Here is a 23,063-nt window from a genome sequence, read left to right on the forward strand (position 1 = left end):
TTACTTGACTGCCAGAATATGAACTATTTAAATGACTATATTTGTTTGACTTTTCAGAACCCAAAGAATATTTTTTCTATCTAATATGATAAGTATTTTCATTTATCAACCGAAACGTTTGTTTATAAAATATTAAATAAATAAACAATTAAGATATACTCAACATTGCCTATACCGAGATTGTTCATTTATTTTATATTATATAAACGAACGTTCCGGTTGAAAAATAAAAATACTCATTATATTCTTTGATAGTTAATTGATAATTATTGTAAATTGTATAATTTTCCTAATTTGCGTTTTCCCGGAAAAAAATAAAGAAGAACAAAAAAAAAGTCCATGTGTAGGTGATTAAGTATACCGAGATTGTTTATTCATCTAATAATTTATAAACAAACGTTCCGGTCGACAAATAAAAATACTCATCATATTCCTTAATAGTTAATTAGTAATTGAAGTTGATTTTGAAATTTTCTTATTTTGCGATTACCTAAAAAAAATAATATAAAAAAAAACGAAAGCGCACGGGGGCAGTAGTAGAAGATAGTCGTTTTTGTGCTTTACCTAGGCCACAATGGGCCCTTACAAGCTGCAACAAAGTTGCGACTAAGCTAGTTCTTAGTTGGCACGTACAAGTACGTTAATCTGTCTCTCTAACCAAACCACACCAAGTTCCCAGACTTGCAAAAATCCAGCGCTGTCTACAGGCTCGAGCTGTGGAAGAGTGATTTAGCTACAAAGCCTTTTTTGACTTTGCACCCACGGGGAACCACGGGGAGGTACACTCTTGGTTGTACGCCTTACAACCACAGTTTTATGAAAATATAGAGTTTAATAGCTTAATTCTAGTTATAAGTTCTTACTTATTTTCTCCGAACCTGTTGACCTAGTTGTTGTTGTCCTGTTCACTCTCGCTCCCTTGTTGACCTGTTGTCCTTGTTGTTGTTGTTGGCCGCTTCTTTTCTTCTCCTCCTTCCTTCGTTGCCTCTTACTTGTCGGGGTTACCACATAGAGGGACTATTACTTTCCCGCGGTATTGTGTGTATTTTCCTGTCTCACAGAACTACTTTGCATGATTGCATTTGCAGTTGTGTAAGACAGTAATCCATATTCATATTTAAAGTTTTGGTTTTTTTTATCCATATTCATATTTAAAGTTTTGGTTCTTATAATCCATTTTCATATTTAAAGTTTTGGTTCTTATTATCCATATTCAATTTTGTGCGCACGGGGGCATATTATTTTTATGTATTTTGAAAGGGGTTGTCCCTCTCTTCTTATCTCTCTCGCTTACACATCGTTCAGTCTACTCTATGTCACCGCTGTTTCTTTTTTATGCACTTAGACAGTAGTGGGGAAGAGACAGTCACAGGCTGTACATTCTATCCTACAGTCGCTAGCTCCGTTCCCTAGCTTTACTGTCATCTGAATTATTTCTTTTTCTAAACTTTGGTTTTTTATTTAATTTAATTGTTTATCAAATTCGATATGAGAATTGTCATTCATGAAAACAACTTTACGTTCGGAAAATAACCTCAATGCAAAACTACAGTAAGATAAAATTGAACTATTTTTTTTCTAGAGATTAATTATTATCATGAAGAATTTATCATTCATTGTCGATTTTCAGTGCCTTGTATACAGGTGAAGTAATGTCTTAATAGCCTGACAATTCCTGTTAAAATTTAAACGGTAATTTTCCTTTCCGATAAAATTTTTTTTGATTTACTAAAATTTCTTCTTCACGCAACAACGGGTAGTCTTATTCATAATTTAAATTATTTCTTCATTAGTCACCGAATGTATTGTTTACCTCGAAAGTCAACGAACTCTCCTTGTTAAATTTTAATTGTTAGAAAACTAATATTTTATTTACTTCAATATATATTTCATTATCAATTCTTAATGCTTAACATTGAAAATATATTCAAAAAAAAACCTTCTTCATGAGACTACTTTTTTTCATTAGTTCAAAATGCCCAAAAAAATATAATATAAAAACTCATGCAAATAAAAATTAACCGAATGCTATTTTAAATAATAACATAATAATGATTTAAAATTATTTTTTTAAATATTTATTGTTTTATCTACGTTAAATATAGAGCTGTTTTATTTTTTTTCGTTGTGTTACCGTTATTTTCAAATAATAATCATCAATATTGTGTATGACGATATCTGACAAAACTCACAACTATAGTAATAATTTAGTGATCATGCAATTAGAAATTAATAGTTATCTTTAATAAAATGACATGACAATGTGTCATTCATTTCTATATTATTCTTAAAATCTATCAAAATAAATAGAAATAGAAATAACTTACATGAAATGTTTTCGACGAAGTTTCCAGATCACTAAACATTAATAGATAACACGTCACTTTTTTTTATATATAAACAATAAATTGTTACTTTTTTTTTAAGGGTATATTTATTTTTTTATTTTATTATTTAGACCATACGAAATTGAGCAGTGTATCATTATTCACAACAAAAATTTTCAATAATATTCAATCTGTCATTCAAACATATGAACAATAATTGGATAGAATAGTTAAAATAATATATGCAAAAAACTCGCTAATAAAATCAAAACTATAGATTGGGAATACAAAAAAAAAAAATTATTTGAGATAATTCAAATTCTTATGGCCTCAACGTTCAATTATTAAGAAAAATTAATCTTCAACCTTTCACTATACCCCTTTCGATCGTTGCAAATATTCCCAAAAAATTCTTATCACTTAGATTCAACCTCCTTTACCTATCTATCAATTTCAATAGTTTCCCTTAATGATACCGAGTTTGTTTATTCATTTTATATTTTATAAACAAATGTAATGTCCGGCGGTAAGCCGCACAAACTTTTTAATTTTTATTTTATATTAAATATTCAGGGTGCATTTCGATACCCCTAGCTCCATCTTACAGAGTATAGGTATACTACTTTTAGGGAAACTAGAGGTTTGGCACCCTCAACAAATTACTCGAGCCGGCACTATTGCCAAGCGGCTAGACCGCCGATTTTATTGATAAAATTTAGATATAATTTAATATAATGAGTGATATCGACAGAATCCTAAAAATATAAGGATTATCTCGATACCACTCATGTCATAATCACTTAACTAGAAATAATTTGAATTAACGTTGGAAAATCGTAAGATTTTCCTTGACCAATAGGAATTTAGTTATAGAAGAGAAACAGAAACTATACTAAAAGAAAAACTGAACATCCCCTCTCACCCTAAAAGATTTTTTCATCGATGAGGATTCAGAGGGATGTTCGATCGTTCACTTAGTCCGTGGTAGTTCCTTGACCTACACCAGCTCTTCCAGCTCTGATAGCTTAGGCACTTTGCCTCGTCGAATTTTAATTGCTCTAAAAACTTAGAATATTTTGGCTACGATATTGCACAACTGTGAGTCTTACTATTCAATATTTAATTAATTATTTTATTAAATTGATATCCAGTATTTTTTAAGTAACAATTGGTTACCTAAATCATCACTTTGAATTTACTGAATTAATAGCAGTTTAAACTTGTGTTTTACTACGACCGCATGGTCTGAATTTTGCTTACTTGAGTAACTTAAATTCAAGACACGTTTGTGTTAAATTAATGAATCAAATAATTATTAAGTAATAAAATTTATAATTGTTGCATTTAATATTCAAGCTATCTGTTAAAAATAATCAAATATTTAATTATAAAAAGTTGTGACCGCATGGTCAGTCTCTGGGTCCTGAATACAACCTAACGAGTACAGTAAAAAGTCTCAAATAGTTATTGATTCAAATAAAAGTAGTATTTTATTGTCACGTATTATAAAATCAGTGTAACATTGTTCCTGTAAATTGACGTAAGTCAATCCTCGGCATTATACGATCCAGATTGTATATTAATACTGCACCATATATATATATTAGGCTGCTTCGAATTTTACTTTTATTTTTTGTTTTTCGGTTTAACCGGTTCTATCGTGAAATAAGCCTTAAAAAATAAGCCACTCAAATTTTCAGCTAGATTGGTTAATATCTAGAAGTCACGCAGAACGCAAATCGTTTTTCCATTTGATTAACATAGGCAAATGGTGTTTATCTGACTCTTTCTGTGATGGCTCAGTCAATTTTTGGAATATTGTGATCGTTTTGGCGTCATTTCGAAGCTTATTAAAATACCTTTCTAAAAAAAATTTATAATTTATTATACTACTTATAAACTGAGATGATTATTAAGAGAAACTCACTAAGAACGTATTGTGATAAAATAAATTTATATTGTTGTTATTTTCGATTTCTACAATGTAATAGTTGCCGTTTATATGTAAAATAAGACTGTATTTGTAATTTCAAACTATTATCTGGATAAACGAAAAATTTCAAATCCCTAAAAAAGCAGAAATGGTATTTTTTTTCTTATATAACGAAATGAATATAGTTCTACTATTAACCAATAATTTATTTTATCACTTTCTTTCGAAGAATCATGTGTTTCCAATGATCTAGAAAATTTGCGGATACTACATACATATAGGCTCAAACAAACTGAATAATCTTCAGGAAGGTTGTTTCAATAGTGTACACTATACGTATCACAACTTCATAAGCTTCATATTAGCTACAATAGTCTGATAAGTTTCTGACTATGATTCTTTGAAAGAAAGTGATAAAATAAATTATTTGTTAATAGTAGAACTATATTCATTTCGTTATTTAAGAAAAAAAATACCATTTCTGCTTTTTTAGGGATTTGAAATTTTCCGTTTATCCAGATAATAGTTTAAAATTACGAATAAAGTCTTATTTTACATATAAAAGACAACTATTACATTGTAGAGACCGAAAATAACAAAAATATAAAATTATTTCATCACAATACGTTCTTACCCTGATAAAAAAAAGGTGGCAGAATCTGGCAGTTCTTTCAAAAACCGGTCTAAATCTGTAAGAATCTGGCAGAATCTAGCAGTTGTTCCGGAAACCGGTCTAAATCTGTAAGAATCTGATAGAATCTGCCAGAATCTGTCATAATCTGTGAGAATCTGCCATAATCTGCGAGACTATTTTTACCAAAAAATTCTAAAAAAAAAAAAAAAAAATCCTCACGAATTATTTTGGTTATTATAAACATCACGGTAAGGTATCAAGAAACTTTAATCTCGAAGCGTTGCATTTTTTTTAAAAACTTGAACACGTTTTTCGAATTTTTATAAGTATTATAATGTCAGTTCCTATATATGTGAATTAACTCCGACGAGAGCACATGTGAGAATCATTGAATAACAACTAACGTAAAATAATGATAAATGAGCTATAGAAGAATGAATTATAACAGACTAATAATTCGATGACGACTTGATGTCTCCTAATCAGTTATATTAATTCAAAAAAATCAATTTATTGAAAAATGAACAATATTTATAAATTGAACTGGCAGAATCTGACATGCTGTTGGAAGTCGAATATGTCCGACAAAATCTGGCAGACTGTTGGAAGCCGAATATTCGGCTGACAGAATCTAGCAGACTGATAACATGGAGTATTTGCCTGGCAAAATCTGAAAGAATCTGACAAAATCTGGCAGGCTGTTGAAATTCGAGTATTTGGCTGGCAGTATCTGACAGAATCTGGCAGTCTGTTGAAAGCCGAATAGATTTTGTCATTTTTTGTCGAAATCTTGCAGAATCTGCCAGATTTTTTTCACCAGGGTAGTGAGTTTCTCTTAATAATCATCTCGGTTTATAAGTAGTGAAATAAGTTATAAATTTTTTTTAGAATATAACATTGAAAGGTCTTTCAATAAGCTTTAAAATGACGCCAAAACGATCACAATATTCTAAAAATTGACTAAGCCGTCACAGAAAGAGTCAGATAAACACCATTTGCTTATGTTAATCAAATGGAAAAAAGATTTGCGTTCTGCGCGACTTCTAGATATTAACCAATCTAGCTGAAAATTTGATTGGCTTATTTTTTAAGGCTTATAACCGGTTAAACCGAAAAAAAAAAAATAAAAGTAAAATTCGAAGCAGACTAATATATATACATATCCATATATACATATATAATCCTTATATAAAAAGAACAGTTGTCATCGATCTTCCGAATCGTTGATTGGTTATTCATTTTCTCTGTCACTCTCATTTCATTTATTATTTTTTCTTTGTCTGTCGTTATTTGAAATAAATAAATGAACTTTTCATTTCTTTATCTCTCTCACTCCCATGTCTTTTTTAATGTTTTTTTGTTGTTAATGAAATCAACAAATTGCTTTGTTTTTTTTTCAAATTTTTTTCATTTTATAATTTAATTTGACATAGAAAAGACTTATTTATAAGCGAATACGTCAATCGAATACAATAAATAAATTATTGATTAAATAATTAAATAAACTATTGGTGGCATAATTATAATTTAAACATTTATAATGAGTGATTTAACAGATTTTACAGCAGACGAAGAAATCGATGGATTTCAACATTTAGAAAAAAATCTGTAAGTACATATATGAGTATAAATATAATAGAATATATATATATATATATTTGCAATTCATTAAACAACTTCACAATTATATAATCATTTATATACAACTTTAATTACACAAAAATCGTATAAATATATGTATATATATTGTAACTGATTTTTCCACCGATAAAGTAGAAGCCTCAGTTACTATGGGGTCAACGAGGATTTCTCACCATCCTCCTCTCTTACCGCCAGGAGGGAGCCAGCTGGTGTATAACGGCAACCGACGGACCGTGGGGTAGTTTCGGGAGCAATGGCCGCCGACGGCCATTTCGGTAGCGACTAGTTCAGTAAGAAAATGGTAGAGGGGCGCGGTCCACCATATTAGTTCCAAAACGTCACTCTGGCACCATTACTAAAATGTATATGAATTTTAATATTGGCCGGGAGCGTAATAACCTCACCCCGCGGCGGCGGTTATTACCGTGATCATTAACTTTGCACCTCTATGCATTTGGCTACTCGATTATAGGTTACCCTGACAGTGAGTAACCACACTAGAGCGAGAGAGCGAGTGATATACAACGTCCTACCTATACAGCGTAGCGACATCGTAAATCACCCCCGAGAGCATGCACCACGCATCGGGAGCTTGGTTGGACTCATCAGTGACATCAACTAGTTCCAGCCTAGGACTCAGTCGGCGTCATCGTCTAAGTCGGCTAACTCCACCAAGGAGTCATGCCCGCTTCACCAATGATATTAACTAGCTCCTCCATAGGAGCATGTCGACATCACCAAGTCACCAGCCAACTCCACCAAGGAGTCGGCTAGCTTCATCGGAAGCCAACCACGGACTGTCACCAGTCCCGGTGCCATCAGCCAGCTCCGAGAGCCGGCCGACGACTGGCAGTGAGATGCCAGCGATCACCAGTTTTATGGACTCTCTATCCCCACTCCCGTTTGACCCACTCCATACGACCATCTGTGCGCACACCTCGATGCAACTCTCCGGTGGGAGTGTTGAAGTAGGGGATACGAATCTGTCGTAGCCAGGGTAGGAATCCGGATTATCCACTCGTGGTGGATGTCTACCAAGTCAACACTGACATTCAGGCGAAAATGGATGTCACTACCGAGGCCACTCACAAACCGGTGGTATTAATTAGCGTCTTAGTCGATAAAACCCCTCAGACCAGACCTCTAATTATTTTCGGGAGCGCGAGATCTGCCAAATCTCGTTACACCATCTTTCCCGCGGAAGTTTCGACCCGAAACTTAACAATCGTTAATTCTCAGGTTGCTCCTCTCTCCTCATCTCCTCGTCTCCTCCTGGGTCACGATAAAGTTTTCAGGTCAACTATTGATAGTTTACCTCTATCTTTACCGCCGAGATCGGACAATCGATAGAAGTCCTCGATAGCTTCTGCGTTATAACCCACGGCCCCATGAATGGCTTGTTCAAGGCGGCCGTTCGATACGCTTGGGCTTTGGATAGTTCTCGATTTCGCACCAGTACTAACTGACCAACTTCGAATTCGACATTTCGATGTTTTCGGTTGTACTGTTCAGCTTGTCGATCACTAGCCTCATCGAGAGCAAACCGGAAAGCTAGTCTTAGTGCGTCATGACACTTCATGTGTTCAATCCACTCCTCAGACCCGATTTCAACAGTTTCGAGATCCTTCGTCAAATCTCGTTGTGTTAAGGGTCGTAATTCTTTTTTTAGGTTATTATTAGTTGACTTTTAATTCAGAAAATATTTTCATGCCCCAATTTTTATTTTAAAGTTAGTAAAAAAAATAATTAAAGTTTTCACCCCCCCTACCACCCTCTAAAACGCTATGTTAAGGGTCGATATTTTTTTTATTGCTTTTAATTAGTACACTTTTAATATAGGAAATATTTTTATGCCCCAATTTTCATTTTAAAAATATTTAAAAAAATAATTAACGTTTCCGTCCCCCCTGGCCCCCCTGAAACGCTATGTTGGGGGTTGATTTTTTTTTGATTGTTTTTAATTAGTACACTTTTAATTTAGAAAATATTTTTATGCCCCAATTTTCATTCTAAAGTTAGTAAAAAAAATAATTAAAGTTTTCACCCCCCTATCACCCCCTAAAACGCTATGTTAAGGGTTGATATTTTTTCTATTGCTTTTAATTAGTACACTTTTAATTTAGAAAATATTTTCATGCCCCAATTTTCATTTTAAAAATATTAAAAAAAATAATTAAAGTTTCCGTCCCCCCTGGCCCCCCCTAAAACGCTATGTTGGGGGTTGATTTTTTTTTGATTGTTTTTAATTAGTACACTTTTAATTTAGAAAATATTTTCATGCCCCAATTTTTATTCTAAAGTTAGTAAAAAAAATAATTAAAGTTTTCACCCCCCTATCACCCTCTAAAACGCTATGTTAAGGGTTGATATTTCTCCTATTGCTTTTAATTAGTGGACTCTTAATTTAGAAAATATTTTCATGCCTCAATTTTTATTTTAAAGTCAGTAAAAAAAATAACTGAAGTTTCCGTCCCCCCTGGCCCCCCCTGAAACGCTATGTTAGGGGTTGATATTTTTTTTTTTAGCTTTCAATTAGTCAATTATTAATTTACATAATATTTTTATGCTCCAATTTTGATTTTAAAATAGAAAAATATTAAATTGTCTAGAAACAGCGTTTTCACCCCTTTTCACCCCCTAAAACGCTATGTTAAGGGTCGTAATTATTTTTTTAGGTTTTTATTAGTTGACTTTTAATTTAGAAAATATTTTCATGCCCCAATTTTCATTCTAAAGTTAGTAAAAAAAATAATTGAGGTTTTCACCCCCCTGCCACCCCCTTAAACGCTATAGTAAGGGTTGATATTTTTTCTATTGCTTTCTATTAGTACACTTTTAATTTAGAAAATATTTTCATGCCCCAATTTTTATTTTAAAGTTAGTAAAAAAAATAATTAAAGTTTTCACCGCCCCTACCACCCCCTAAAACGCTATGTTAAGGGTTGATATTTTTTAATTTAAGCACACAAATTCAAGAACTATTAGGATCAACCTCAAAAATGCCTGCAAATCGGGTTAAACGTTCTGTGGAAGATGAAAGAGAATTTCAAAGATTAAAACGTATGAGAAATACTGTAACCCAAAGAGAGCGTAGACAAAAACTGGCATTACAATTAGAATCTAAAAGATTCAATATTCAAGTTGAAGATATCCAAGAGCATTATATTGGAAAAATGAATATTTTGTGTCAACATTGCAGTGCAAAACATTTCAAAGTAGAAGAAGTAAATAATAAGAAAACTTTCAATGATTGTTGTAGTCATGGTGAAGTGAATCTTGAACCATTGCCTGATCCACCACATTTAATAAAAGATTTATTTAATCGTTCTCATAAACTTTCAAAAAATTTCCATGAACGAATACGATCATACAATAATGCTTTTGCTTTTGCATCTTTCAATGCGAACTTAGTAAATTTCCATAATCAACCAGGTCCTTATTGCTTCAAAATTCATGGCCAAATATATTATCAAATTGATACATATTTGTATCCAAGTGGAGATGATATTCCTTCATTTGGTCAATTTTTATTATTGATCAGAATGAAGCAACTAACGTTTGGTCACAATTAAACAAAGTTTCATCTTTGAATACGGAAATTATTAATGCTATAGGTAATACTCTTCGTGAGATTAATTTGTTTGCAAAGTCATATCGAATGATGCATGAAGAATTACAGCAAACAATTAATGATGGTCATGAAGAACCAGAAATGCAATTAATATTCTCTAATAAACCCGGTATGGACGCACGACGATATAATATGCAAAAAATAAATGAAGTTGCAGCGATTTTTACTACAACTGCTAATGGAGATATTCCAGAGTCATATGTGACGATACATAATAAAAAAACGAAAAAACTGAAGTATGTTAGTAATATGGACCCAAATGTAGAACCTTGGATTTATCCATTGTTTTATCCTTTTGGTACGAGAGGATGGCATAGAGATACTCCGTGTGTTGTGAGATCAAAAAGAGTTTCACGTTCTGCTTATATAAAATACAGAATGGCATCTCGAAACGATAATATATTTTTAGTGGGCGGAAGACTGTTTCAGCAATGGGTGGTTGATAATTATGTAAAAATTGAAAAAGATCGAATAAACTTTTGTAGGTTAAATCAAAAAAAAATTCGAGCTGATAGTTACCAAGGATTAATTGATCATTTAAAAACTGCTGCAAATGAATCCAAAGTAAATGTAGAAAAAATGGTAATTTTACCATCCACTTTCACAGGATCTCCACGTAACATGCTTCAGCATTATCAAGATGTAATGGCTATCGTAAGAAAATTCGGAAAGCCTGATTTATTCATACCTATGACATGTAATCCGAATTGGCGAGAAATTAAAGAAAATTTGTTAATGGGTCAAACAGCTTCTGATAGACCAGACATAGTATCACGTGTTTTTGAAATAAAAAAGAATGAATTAATAAATAAAATAGTGAAAGAGAAACTTTTTGGGGAAATACAAGCATATGTTTATGTTGTGGAATATCAAAAAAGAGGATTACCACATGTCCATGCTTTATTTACCCTAAAACAAAACTGTAAAATTACAACTTCAAATGTTGTGGATAAATATATTTCAGCAGAAATTCCTGATCACATAGAGAGTCCTAAAATTCATAGTATAGTGATGAAAAATATGATACATGGGCCATGTGGTGATTGGTGTAAAAATGAAAAAGGTAAATGTTCTAAAAATTTTCCAAAAAAATTCCAGAATGATACATTAATAGATGAAAATGGATACCCAACTTATTGTCGTAGAAATACAGGTACTTTTGAACGTGAAAATGGAAATAGTACTGAGCAAAAATAAAACAACTGAGCCCCCCTCAAAATGCCTTACCCGGGATTTTAATAATGAGTACTATTTTTTTATAGTTCTTAAGGATACAAGAATACGTTTTCGTTGTTTTTTTGAAAATTTCGATTATTTTAATTGTTATTAATAAATGAATTTTTTGCTAATGTTAATTTTAAAAAATGATATCTATTGATCTGCTAGAAGGAAATAAATAATTTTTATACAGAACATTGAAAATAAACCGATCTTTTTAAAAAAAAAAAAATAATAAATGTAAATCAAAAATTAGCAATAGTTATTGATAATTTTTATAAACAAATGGATATTCTACTACTTTCTCCCTCTTTTCTTACATTTTTTCATTTTACCTTTTTTATTCTCCATTTCATTACGCAACTTTTCACGTTAAAAAAACTCATTAACATTCATATTTAAAAAAGTTATCAATATTTTTCTAGTGCGTCGCGCGACAATTAATAAGAAAATGACTGCGCGCGAAGCACGGTGTGCACGTATAGATTAGTCAGGTTTATATTACAAGTCATAACGCAATGACAAGTCTTCAATATTTTTATTTTTAAACATTTGAATAAATTTGACAATAATAATAATAAATATAGTTTAGGATTATTCTAACATTATTTTTTTTTATTAATTCTTTTTTTTATTAATGTATTAATGACAGAATCATTAGAGTCGGAAAATACTTTACATGAAACTTTATTTTTATCAAGTGGAGTAATGCAATGATACTGGCGAGTATTTTTTAATGTTTTTGACATTGCATATCGAGTCGTTAATAGGTTTTCATGAGTTGTATGCTCTTCACTCAAACAAAAATCAAAATTAATATTTTTAAAAAATGTCTTTGCCTAATCAAACATGAGCTTTGGTGTCGTAATTTTAACACCTTGCAAGATTGATCGGTACGCGTGTCTTTTTACTGTGCCACCAACACCATCACAAGCTCCTTTGCCATGAGAAGTCGCGAAGAAATGCCACTCAGCTTTGATATTAAAATCTTCTTGATGATAAGTCAGATTGATTAAATTGTATATATTTTTATACTGTGCACCAGCACCATCTGAGAAATATATTATTTTTTCTATTTTACTGTGACCAAATTTATTTTTTAAATGACTTATCATTTTAGAATTAAACAAATTAACTGCATGAGAATTATGCTGAAGATTTTCCGAAATTATAACGTAGTTTTCGTGTTCAATTTTATCATTTTTTTTATAATAAATAACATATGGGTGCAGTGTCGCTTGGGTTTTACTCCAATGTTGTGATTGAATAGCATTTTGAATTTCACAACTGTAGTTCTCAGCATAATCTAATATCACAACAACTTCTTTTTCAGTCACACTTTCTTTTATTCTATTAAAAAATGTAGCTTGAGATCTTGACAAAAAATCATGCTTCATTACACTTGGTAAATCCTCGGCTACGTGATTCAAGAACTCATCTAAAGGCATACACCGGAGCAATAAATCACATCTATTTAAAAAAAAAAATCATTACGTTGATAAAAATATGAGAATAATCAATAAAATATATAAATATTTTTTTTACGAATATTTAGAATAAGTATATACGTTTGTGATTACAGTATATTTATTTTCAAATGAATTTTACGTACCTGTCAGTAGACACCCACTCGTTAAATTTAATCTCTAATATTCCATTACTTTCTAACAATAATTTCAATTCATTGATAATTTCCACAGTTCTTGGACAATTGTTACAATTTAACAAGTAACAATTTGAACTTGAATTTTCACATGTCATTTGATCCAAATAGCTGTGGTATGAAATATTAATGTCAACATTTTTTTTATTTAATTCTGTTTTAATAGATTGAAATTTTAATTTCATGTTTTCATGGATTTTACAAACACAAACAGTGTGTGTGCCTGTTTGTCCAGCCCTTATGCATTGACGTGGTCGCTGTTTACGGAAAGTATCCAAAGATATTTTAATATCAGAAAATTTTGCTCGAAATTGCGTATATAATTCGCTTATATTGAACAAAAGCAATCGTTTTTGCTCCTGGTGACGCTTACCACCTTTTTCAACTACGACACAATCACGCATCACTGGCATAACTCGACTGGAATCATCAGCTAAATAAAAGTCATTTGCTTTTTTCAAGCTTGAATCTGGTAACGAAGGTCCAGCTTTTTTAGAAGGATGACATGCTCGCTTAGCCATTCGACGAAAAACAGCGAATTCTTTAGTTGTTTTTTTTATACCCCAATCCAGAGGAACAGTTGTCAATAAAGAAATTTTATTATGTTGAGAGGTTTCGTTTTCAATCGCAAGTTTTAAGTCTTTAATCCAATTTTTATTCATATTTTTGTTATTAATAAAATCTTCATTTAAATTTTCCTTTTTTTTTTTTTTCATCAGAGGTTCTCCAAGTTCAAGTAATAATTCATTAATTTTTTTTAATTTTATAGTTTCTTCATCTTGAAAATTCGGATCTTGTTTTAAATTATCATCATCATCACAATTTGTATCAATAATATTTTTTTTTTGTTTTCGGTTATCCGGTAGAACATTGATTCCTAAATTAAGTTCTGAATCTCTGACAAAGGATATTGGATATATATTAATAGTAATTTTTTACTTATGTATGTTTAGTAAAAAAAAAAAAATTACCAAGTGGATTATACATACCTGTAAATTTGTGTTCTGCATGATGGACAAATATAGTGACCAATCAAGTTCTTAAAATTTTTATCCCACGTATCTGTGACTCTTGAAACATTTTTGTAAATTTTCTTGTGATATTTTTTATTTAATGGATTACAACAAATGGTTAAATTAGGCATTTTTGATAATTACAAAAGTAATGACAAACGAAATCACGAGACACGCAGTCAACTGTGACTAAAGAAGAACAAGCATGCTTCTCAATACATTATTGGTTTTGCTTCTGTTTATGTTTTGTTTTGTTTTTTTTTTTTTTTTTTTGTCATAAACATATGAATCCCGAGGTTCATTATTAAACAAGAAAAAACCTGTACAAACATATTTTTATAAGTCAATCGATACGTGGGAGCTACCGCGGTAATAATAAAAAAACACAGTTCTTCGCGCGCAGTCATTTTCTTATTAATTGTCGCGCGACGCACTAGAAAAATATTGATAACTTTTTTAAATATGAATGTTAATGAGTTTTTTTAACGTGAAAAGTTGCGTAATGAAATGGAGAATAAAAAAGGTAAAATGAAAAAATGTAAAAAAAGAGGGAGAAAGTAGTAGAATATCCATTTGTTTATAAAAATTATTAATAACTATTGCTAATTTTTGATTTACATTTATTATTTTTTTTTTTTTAAAAAGATCGGTTTATTTTCAATGTTCTGTATAAAAATTATTTATTTCCTTCTAGCAGATCAATAGATATCATTTTTTTTAATTAACACTAGCAAAAAAATTCATTTATTAATAACAATTAAAATAATCGAAATTTTCAAAAAACAACGAAAACGTATTCTTGTATCCTTAAGAACTATAAAAAAATAGTACTCATTATTAAAATCCCGGGTAAGGCATTTTGAGGGGGGCTCAGTTGTTTTATTTTTGCTCACTGATAATCAATATGTTGTTCCTCATAACCCGATGTTATTATTAATTTTTAATTGTCACATCAATGTAGAAATAGTGTCAAGTATCAAAGCAATCAAGTACTTATATAAATATATATATAAAGGACATGATGCAGCTTCTATGGTTATTACTAATTCCACTGCCGAAGATAATATTTTATCGATCAACAATATTGATCATGATGAAATTATCAATCAGATAGAGACTCGGTATGTTAGTCCAGTTGAAGCATGTGATAGAATTTATGGGAGACCTTTACAAGAAAAAAGTCATTCTATTACACGCTTGACCGTACATTTACAAAATCAGCAAACAATAACTATGAATGATGAAGTAGAAGAAACCATACATATGATAATGAACCAGCAAACAATGCTTATGGATTATTTTGCGTTAAATCAGCGTGATCCGATGGCAAGACTGTATACGTATGCTGAAATTCCAGAACATTACGTTTTCAAAAAATCATCAGGTCAAAATGGAACATGGCAACCGCGCAAACAACATTTTAATGTAATAGGAAGAATGTATTCTATTAGCCCAAGTCAATTAGAATTATTTCATCTCAGGTTGCTGCTAATAAAAGTGAAAGGAGCGACGAGTTTTGAAGATATTAGAACTATCAATGGAGTTATACACGATACTTATCGGAGTGCGTGCTTAACATTAGGTTTGGTTGAAGATGATGAAGAATGGGATCGAGCAATGACAGAAGGAGAAGTGTGGATGATGCCTAAACAGCTGAGACACTTATTCGTGAGAATTTTAATACATTGTTGTCCAGAGAAACCAGAAATACTTTGGGAAAGTCATAAAGATTCGATGTCAGATGACTTTAGGAAAAAATATAGTTTATCTCAATCATATACAAAATTATATCATGAAATAATTAAGCTTCTTGAAAAAGAAAAATCAAATATCAGTAAATTTCCAACAATGCCATCGTTAGATGAATTTGAATCTCTAAGGAATTTGAATAACGACGAAATTGTATCACAAAACCACTCAGAAATAGGTTTGAATCAATATAAAACCTTGAATATAAAACAAAAATTAATAGTAGATGAAATAATGGATAAAGCGTTATTATGTAGAAAAGATGATTTAAATTCATGCTTTTACATTGATGGACCGGGTGGATCAGGAAAAACATATGTCTATAGTACAATATATCACTTATTAAGAAGCAATGGAAAAAAAGTTGCTACAATGGCTTTTACAGGAATTGCGGCAATATTGCTTCCAGAAGGAAGAACAAGCACAATCTATTTGCAATGCCGGTTCCAATGTATGCTGATTCAACTTCGAATATTAAACAGCAATCAAAAGCAGCAGAAGAACTCAGAAACATTGATGTGATAATTTGTGATGAAGCACCAATGGCACCGAGATACTGTTTGGAACTAGCTGATCGAACCTGCCGTGATATAATGAATAATAAACTACCTTTCGGTGGGAAAATTATGCTCATGGGTGGTGATTTTCGGCAATTATTGCCAGTACTGAAAAATGGTACTCGGAGTGAAATGATAAATTTATCAATTAAATTCAGTAAACTATGGGAAAATTTTAAAATTTTTTCTCTATCACAAAATATGAGAACTTTACCAGAAGAATCAGAGTTCGCTAAATATATACAAGACGTTGGAAACGGCACATTAAATGATAATAATGACAATTTAGTAATTCCTCAAGAATGTTTAGCAAATAGAAACGATGATATAGTAGAGGTTATTTTCAAAAAACTAATAGATAAACGTAAGTATGAAAGTTTATCGAAAGTTGCTGTATTATCAGCCAGACATATTGATGTAGATAATATAAATGATAGAGTGGTGCAATTGTTGGACAAAGATACAGAAAAAAATGGGTTAAAAATGGTCAGAAAGATCTGAAAAAATTCAGGGATTCTATTGGTAGTGTTTACAACGAAAAAAAAAATTGGGACCAAAATCGGAGGGGGTCAGGGTTCAGACTGTCCGAAGTGACGTGGAATGCCCCATATATAACATTGTTTATAATTGATTTATTTCATTTATTTATTGCTGTAACGAGTCTTTTTATTTATTGTACAATAATATTTAATTTTCAAACGACGATTTAAACCAAGACAATGAAACATGATTACACTTAATCCATAGACAAACAGTCAGGGTCTATCTCATTATTAAACTCAACTAAAACACTTTTTTTTTTTTTAATAATATATTATCTATTTCAGTAGATATTTTCAATCATACGCAATAACAATAAATCGAGTAGGGTGCAAAATTCACAGTCAAGACTGATTCAGGCGCCACCTATCAAAGAAGGTTGTTTCAAAAATATTAAGGATATTCTAAAAAACCCTTTCAACTTTCAATTTTCATTTTTAGAATAACCATTTGGAGTCTTCTAAAAACCTTTTTTGGACTCTTTTAAAGACCCTTTACTTTTTTATAAATTAACAACAATATTAATTACGAAACCCTTTATTAGAAAGACCCTTCATTTTTTAATAACTTATTAAGGTATTTCGTCGATTTTTTTCCGAATATGAGAATGCTTTGAAATTTATACAGTAGATTCTTGAAATACTAATACATTTTATGTAGTTTTTTGGTAATTGTTTGGTAGCTCGTTATTTTTTTATTAATTTTCAAAGTTGACAACTTTTAACATGGGCTCTTGTGGAGAATGCGATTTCTGTCAAAAAAAAGTCCATTAAAGTACCAATATCTCTAATCGACAATATGACATCGTGAAACAAAAACTATCGGGTTATAAAATGAGACAAAACAAAACGTATAGAAAAAAAATAAAAAGGGTTCGGAGCTTAGTTTTTTTACAATTAATAATTAAAGTATGAAAAAATTGATTTTTATGAGGAATTATTAAAAAATGACTAGAGACCTCTTGCGGATGACTTTGAGAAACACAATATTTCTATAAGTGCGAGAAAGACAAAAAACAGAGGAAAAATGTTGTCTCACTCTTCGTTTTAAAAAATCGGCAGAATCCCTTGAGAATAATATCTACAACGCCCTTGATTCGAAAGACCCTTTACTTTATAAATTAATAACAATATTAATTAGAAAAACCCTTTATTGGAAAGACTCTTTATTTCTAAATAAATGAGCAACAATATTAATCACAAAACCCTTTATTAAAAAGACCCTTTATTATTTAATAACTTATAAACGATAATATCTTCAACGCCCTTATTTCAAAAGGCCCTTTACTTTGTTATAAATTAACAACAATATTAATCACAGAACCCTTTATTGGTAAGACCCTATATTTCTTTATAAATTAATAACAGTATCTCACAAAACCCTTTATTAGAAAGATCCTTTATTTTTAATAACTTATTAACAATATTATCTACGACGCCCTTGATTCAAAAGGCCCTTTACTTTTTCATAAATCAACAACAATATTAATAACAAAACCCTTTATTGGAAAGACCCTTCATTTTTTAATAACTTGATAACAATTATATCTATAACACTCTTGATTTGAACGATCTTCTACTGAAAAATTATATTGAAATCGACTCACAGACATAAGGGACTTTTGAAAGACCCTGTGTCATAAATATTATAATAAAAAATAAAGAATTATTAAGTTGTTCTGCTACCAAGGGTTAATTGAAACAGGGTCTTTCTGACTTCGGGAATTTTCAAGTTTTATAAAAAAAAAAAATTATAGGGTTATGTAATCGAGGCTCACGAATCGAATGGTAGGGTTTAAAATTTGATAGAGACAGAAAAAAGGGTTAGAAAAATAATTAATCATAAAAAGATCAATTTTGCGTATCCAGTTAGCTTTAGAATAAAATGATTCAAATAAACGTTGTAGAGAATATTATTTTGGGAGAGAGAGGGGGGGGGAGTACTTCTTATAAATTTTTTTTTATAACCACCCGTTTTCAAATAATTAATTTTCAAAGTTTTGTATTTTCGATTAACGCGTTACCCCTTACAAATCCCCACCCAAAACTCCCCTGCGCGACCTTGATAGATATTTCAAATAAAGAGATTTTTACAATTCCTCAACTTAAAAAACAACAATAAAATTATTTGTTCATTGTAAAATTCAATACTAATAAAAAAAAACAAACTGCAATCAATTATTAGAACAGACTGTCAATTACAAATAGTAATTTTACAATAAACAATTAATTTTATCGTTACTTTTCGAGTGAAAATTTTTTTCGACAGTAATATTAAAGTTTGTGTTGGCCCCTTTAAAAAAAAAAACAAAATTTTTAAATCAATTAATTATTAAAATAGAAATTCGATTTTTAAATAATAATTTCACAATAAACAATTTATTTTATTGTTGTTGTCCAAGTAAAAACTTTTTTTTTAGGGTATTATTAAAGTTGGTCTTGTCCCCTTTAAAACAAATAAAAAAAATTAATTATTTAAATAGAAATTTAATTTTTAAAAATAATTTTACACTGAACAATTGCTTTTATTTTTGTTTTTTCAGTGATAATCTTTTTTATTCGATAATATAATAGCATGTTTCAAGCCTTTTAAAACAAAAAAAAAATTTGAAATCGGTCAACTATTGAAGCGAGTATCCAATTATTTATATCAATTTAACAATAAACAATTGCTTTTGTTATTATTCTTCGGCCGCGGATGCTTCGAAAACAAAAATCAGCCCAGAGTTTGATTTAAAAGAAAAAGGAAAGATATATATTTAAAGAAGACAGATATAGTATGAACCGAATGAACAAGCGTGGCCGAGCGTAACCGAGAATGAGCGCGACATCAATATATTCCCCAAAATAATATTCTCTACAATGTTTATTTGAATCATTTTATTCTAAAGCAAACAGGATACGCAAAATTGATCTTTTTATGATTAATTATTTTTTTAACCCTTTTTTATGTCTCTATCAAATTTCAAACCCTACCATTCGATTCGTGAGCCTCGATTACATACCCCATAATTTTTTTTTTTTTTATAAAACTTGAAAATTCCCGAAGTCAGAAAGACCTTGTATCAATTAACCCTTGGTAGCAGAACAACTTAATAATTCTTTATTTTTAGGGAATTTTAATTTCCTATTGTTTTTGCTTTTCAGCTGACCCCCGAAAATATTCTAAGTCCCTTAATTAATTTAAATACGATAAATTTGGTAAATATGAAGAAAAATCACTGAATATAAAGAAAAACACGATAAATATGGGAAAATATCACGTAAATATGAAGGAAAATTTCATAGGAAGATTACTAAATATAAAGTAAAATACGATATAAATGAAAAATTTAAAGGAAAAATCACTGAATATAAAGAAAAACACGATAAATATGGGAACATATAAATTATTTATGAGAAATTTTAAAAAAAAAATCATTGAATATAAAGAAAAATACGATAAAAATGGGAAAATATCTAGTAAATACCAGTAAATATAAAGGAAAATACATAAAAATACGATAAATATTGGAAAATGTCACATAAATATCAGTAAATATAAAAGAAAATATACGAAAATTTCATGGGAAGATCACTAAATATAAAGAAAAATACGATAAATATGAGAAATTTTAAAAGGAAAAATCACTGAACATAAAGAAAAACACGATAAATATGGGAACATATAAATTCCCCCCCCCCTTTCCCTCCCCACTCTCCTCCTACCCCTTCACCGTCCCTTCCCTGAAAATATTTATTTAAAAAAAAAAAGAATAAAAGATGACCAAAATAAAAAATATATATTTCAGATTGAATTAAATATGTGGAATGAAGAGGCAGAAAGTTTTGAGGGAAAAAAGGGTGACGTGATACGCTGAAAGAATTGAAAATAAATGAATATAAAAAGATTAAAAACTTAACAACGACTTTGACAACGACAAAAACACTAAATTCTAATTCAACAGAGGGAAAAAAGTAAAGTAAAAGAAATAAAATATAATATGGAAATTTATAAATAGATTCTAAACATTCACAGAGTAAAATCATGGTACAACAAAATAAATGAAAACAAAGAATTTAAAAAGGTAGAAGAAAGCGATTCCGGAAATGAAGATGACCCATTAGAAGGAACAAGCAAAATGAACGAAAATTAAATAAACTTTACGCATTATAACAATAAAAAATAAATATTTCTATTCACGAATTATTTTTATTCATTACCTCAATTTTCAATAGACTAAAAATTGAAATTAAAATTCCCCCCGAAGGGAAGGCACAGTTGCTTCAGCAACTGTAATATTGATTTTTTATTATAATATTTATGACACAGGGTCTTTCAAAAGTCCCTTATATCTGTGAGTCGATTTTAATATAATTTTTCAGTATAAGATCTTTCAAATCAAGAATGTTATAGATATAATTGTTATCAAGTTATTAAAAAATGAAGGGTCTTTCCAATAAAGGGTTTTCTAATTAATATTGTTATTAATTTATAAAGTAAAGGGTCTTTCGAATCAAGGGCGTTGTAGATATTATTCTTAATAAGTTATTAAAAAATGAAGGGTCTTTCTAATAAAGGGTTTTGTGATTAATATTGTTATCAATTTATAAAGAAATAAAGGGTCTTACCAATAAAGGGTTTTGTGATTAATATTGTTGTTAATTTATAAAAAAGTAAAGGGTCTTTTGAATTAAGGGCGTTGAAGATATTATCGTTTATAAGTTATTAAATAATAAAGGGTTTTGTGATTAATATTGTTGCTCATTTATTTAGAAATAAAGAGTCTTTCCAATAAAAGGTTTTTCTAATTAATATTGTTATTAATTTATAAAGTAAAGGGTCTTTCGAATCAAGGGCATTGTAGATATTATTATTAATGAGTTATTAAAAAATGAAGGGTCTTTCTAATGAAGGGTTTTTTGATTAATATTGTTATTAATTTATAAAGAAATAAAAGTAGTGGAGCAAGGCGGATCCTGGGACAGTTTGATATCAAACCCCCACTCCGGCCCAATTAAACCCCCACCAGGCTCCGATTAAATTCCCCCTCTATGTTAGTATGTCAGCCATTTTGTATATCGGTAACGTGGGGAGTTGGTATATCTATATATTTAAAAGTCGGCCATTTTGTATATCGGTAACGTAGGGAGTTGGTATATCTATATATATTCGAATTTGATTCTATATGTCAGCCATTTTGTTTATCAATAATGTGGCAAGTTACTATATCTACATTCTACATGTTTGAAATATCGGCATTTTGAATATGATTTAAAAACTCAATTATTATTTTAATTCAAAATGGTTAAATAGACTTGAAATTTTGTTTTTTCTCACAGTAGAGATTTTGTCATTCAGGCAAGATGACTGTAGATGTTTTCGGTCGTCAACTGCCAAAAAGTATAGTTAAAAGTAATATAATAAATAGTGTTGGTGTTCGAGGTCCGACGGGTGAGGGCTTTAAGCTAACAAAGGATAAACAATATGATATAAGCCATAAACGTTTGTGTAATGTCGGAGATCCGCTAAATGCAAACGATGCTGCGTCAGTTAAAATTGTTCGCGAAATGATTCAAGAAGAAACGCGAGTGATATATCATCAGACTGCATCATTGAAAGATAGTTGTGAAAATAATAGCATTATGATTGGTGGACTCGAATCAGCTTCTCAGGATCATAAAAATGAACATTCTATAAATGTTGATGCAGATTCAATTTATCAGAGCAAAAATTTTTTTCAACTCATAGAATCTAGAGTTAGCACACTGGAAACTATGTACAAACGAATTTTCGATGTAGTCGAAAAATTAGATAATAAGAAAACTTTATAGAAGGGGAAGGTCGATTTTGAAAATTGTTGTGGGGGAGCTAGCATCAGGCAACACTCAGAACCATATATATTTTGCAAGTTGTAAAAAACGAACTCGACAGTCAAGATCGCAGTTGAAAAAATTAAATAGGCCATTTTTGTTGATTTTCAAGGATTCAATGATTCAATTTTTATTATCAAAGAACTTGCAATTAGTAATGCACACTCGAAGCTAGCAAGTGAAACTATCATTTTTGCTGCACCATGTGGAAAAGAAAATTTAACGAATGAGTATTGGAAGACTATTGAAAAAACTGTGACTAATGTGCATGGAATTTTATGGAGTGCTGGGGATGTTGACTATCG

The 23,063-nt window shown here is 30.3% G+C and overlaps 2 protein-coding genes across 2 annotated transcripts; both read left to right on the forward strand.

Annotated features, from left to right (window-relative positions):
- The first annotated feature begins 9,534 nt into the window (after positions 1–9,534).
- On the forward strand, positions 9,535–11,363 carry LOC122850380. Its single transcript, XM_044149538.1, has 4 exons — positions 9,535–9,945; positions 10,077–10,402; positions 10,652–10,748; positions 11,265–11,363. Exons 1-4 carry the CDS (start codon positions 9,535–9,537, stop codon positions 11,361–11,363), a joined length of 933 nt encoding a protein of 310 aa, XP_044005473.1.
- A 4,883-nt stretch (positions 11,364–16,246) lies between these two features.
- Positions 16,247–16,867, forward strand: LOC122850381 (ATP-dependent DNA helicase pif1-like). Its single transcript, XM_044149539.1, has one exon. It carries the CDS (start codon positions 16,247–16,249, stop codon positions 16,865–16,867), a length of 621 nt encoding a protein of 206 aa, XP_044005474.1.
- Positions 16,868–23,063: the final 6,196 nt, after the last annotated feature.

This window comes from Aphidius gifuensis, linkage group LG2 (assembly GCF_014905175.1).
Source record: "Aphidius gifuensis isolate YNYX2018 linkage group LG2, ASM1490517v1, whole genome shotgun sequence".
Lineage (NCBI taxonomy): Eukaryota > Metazoa > Arthropoda > Insecta > Hymenoptera > Braconidae > Aphidius > Aphidius gifuensis.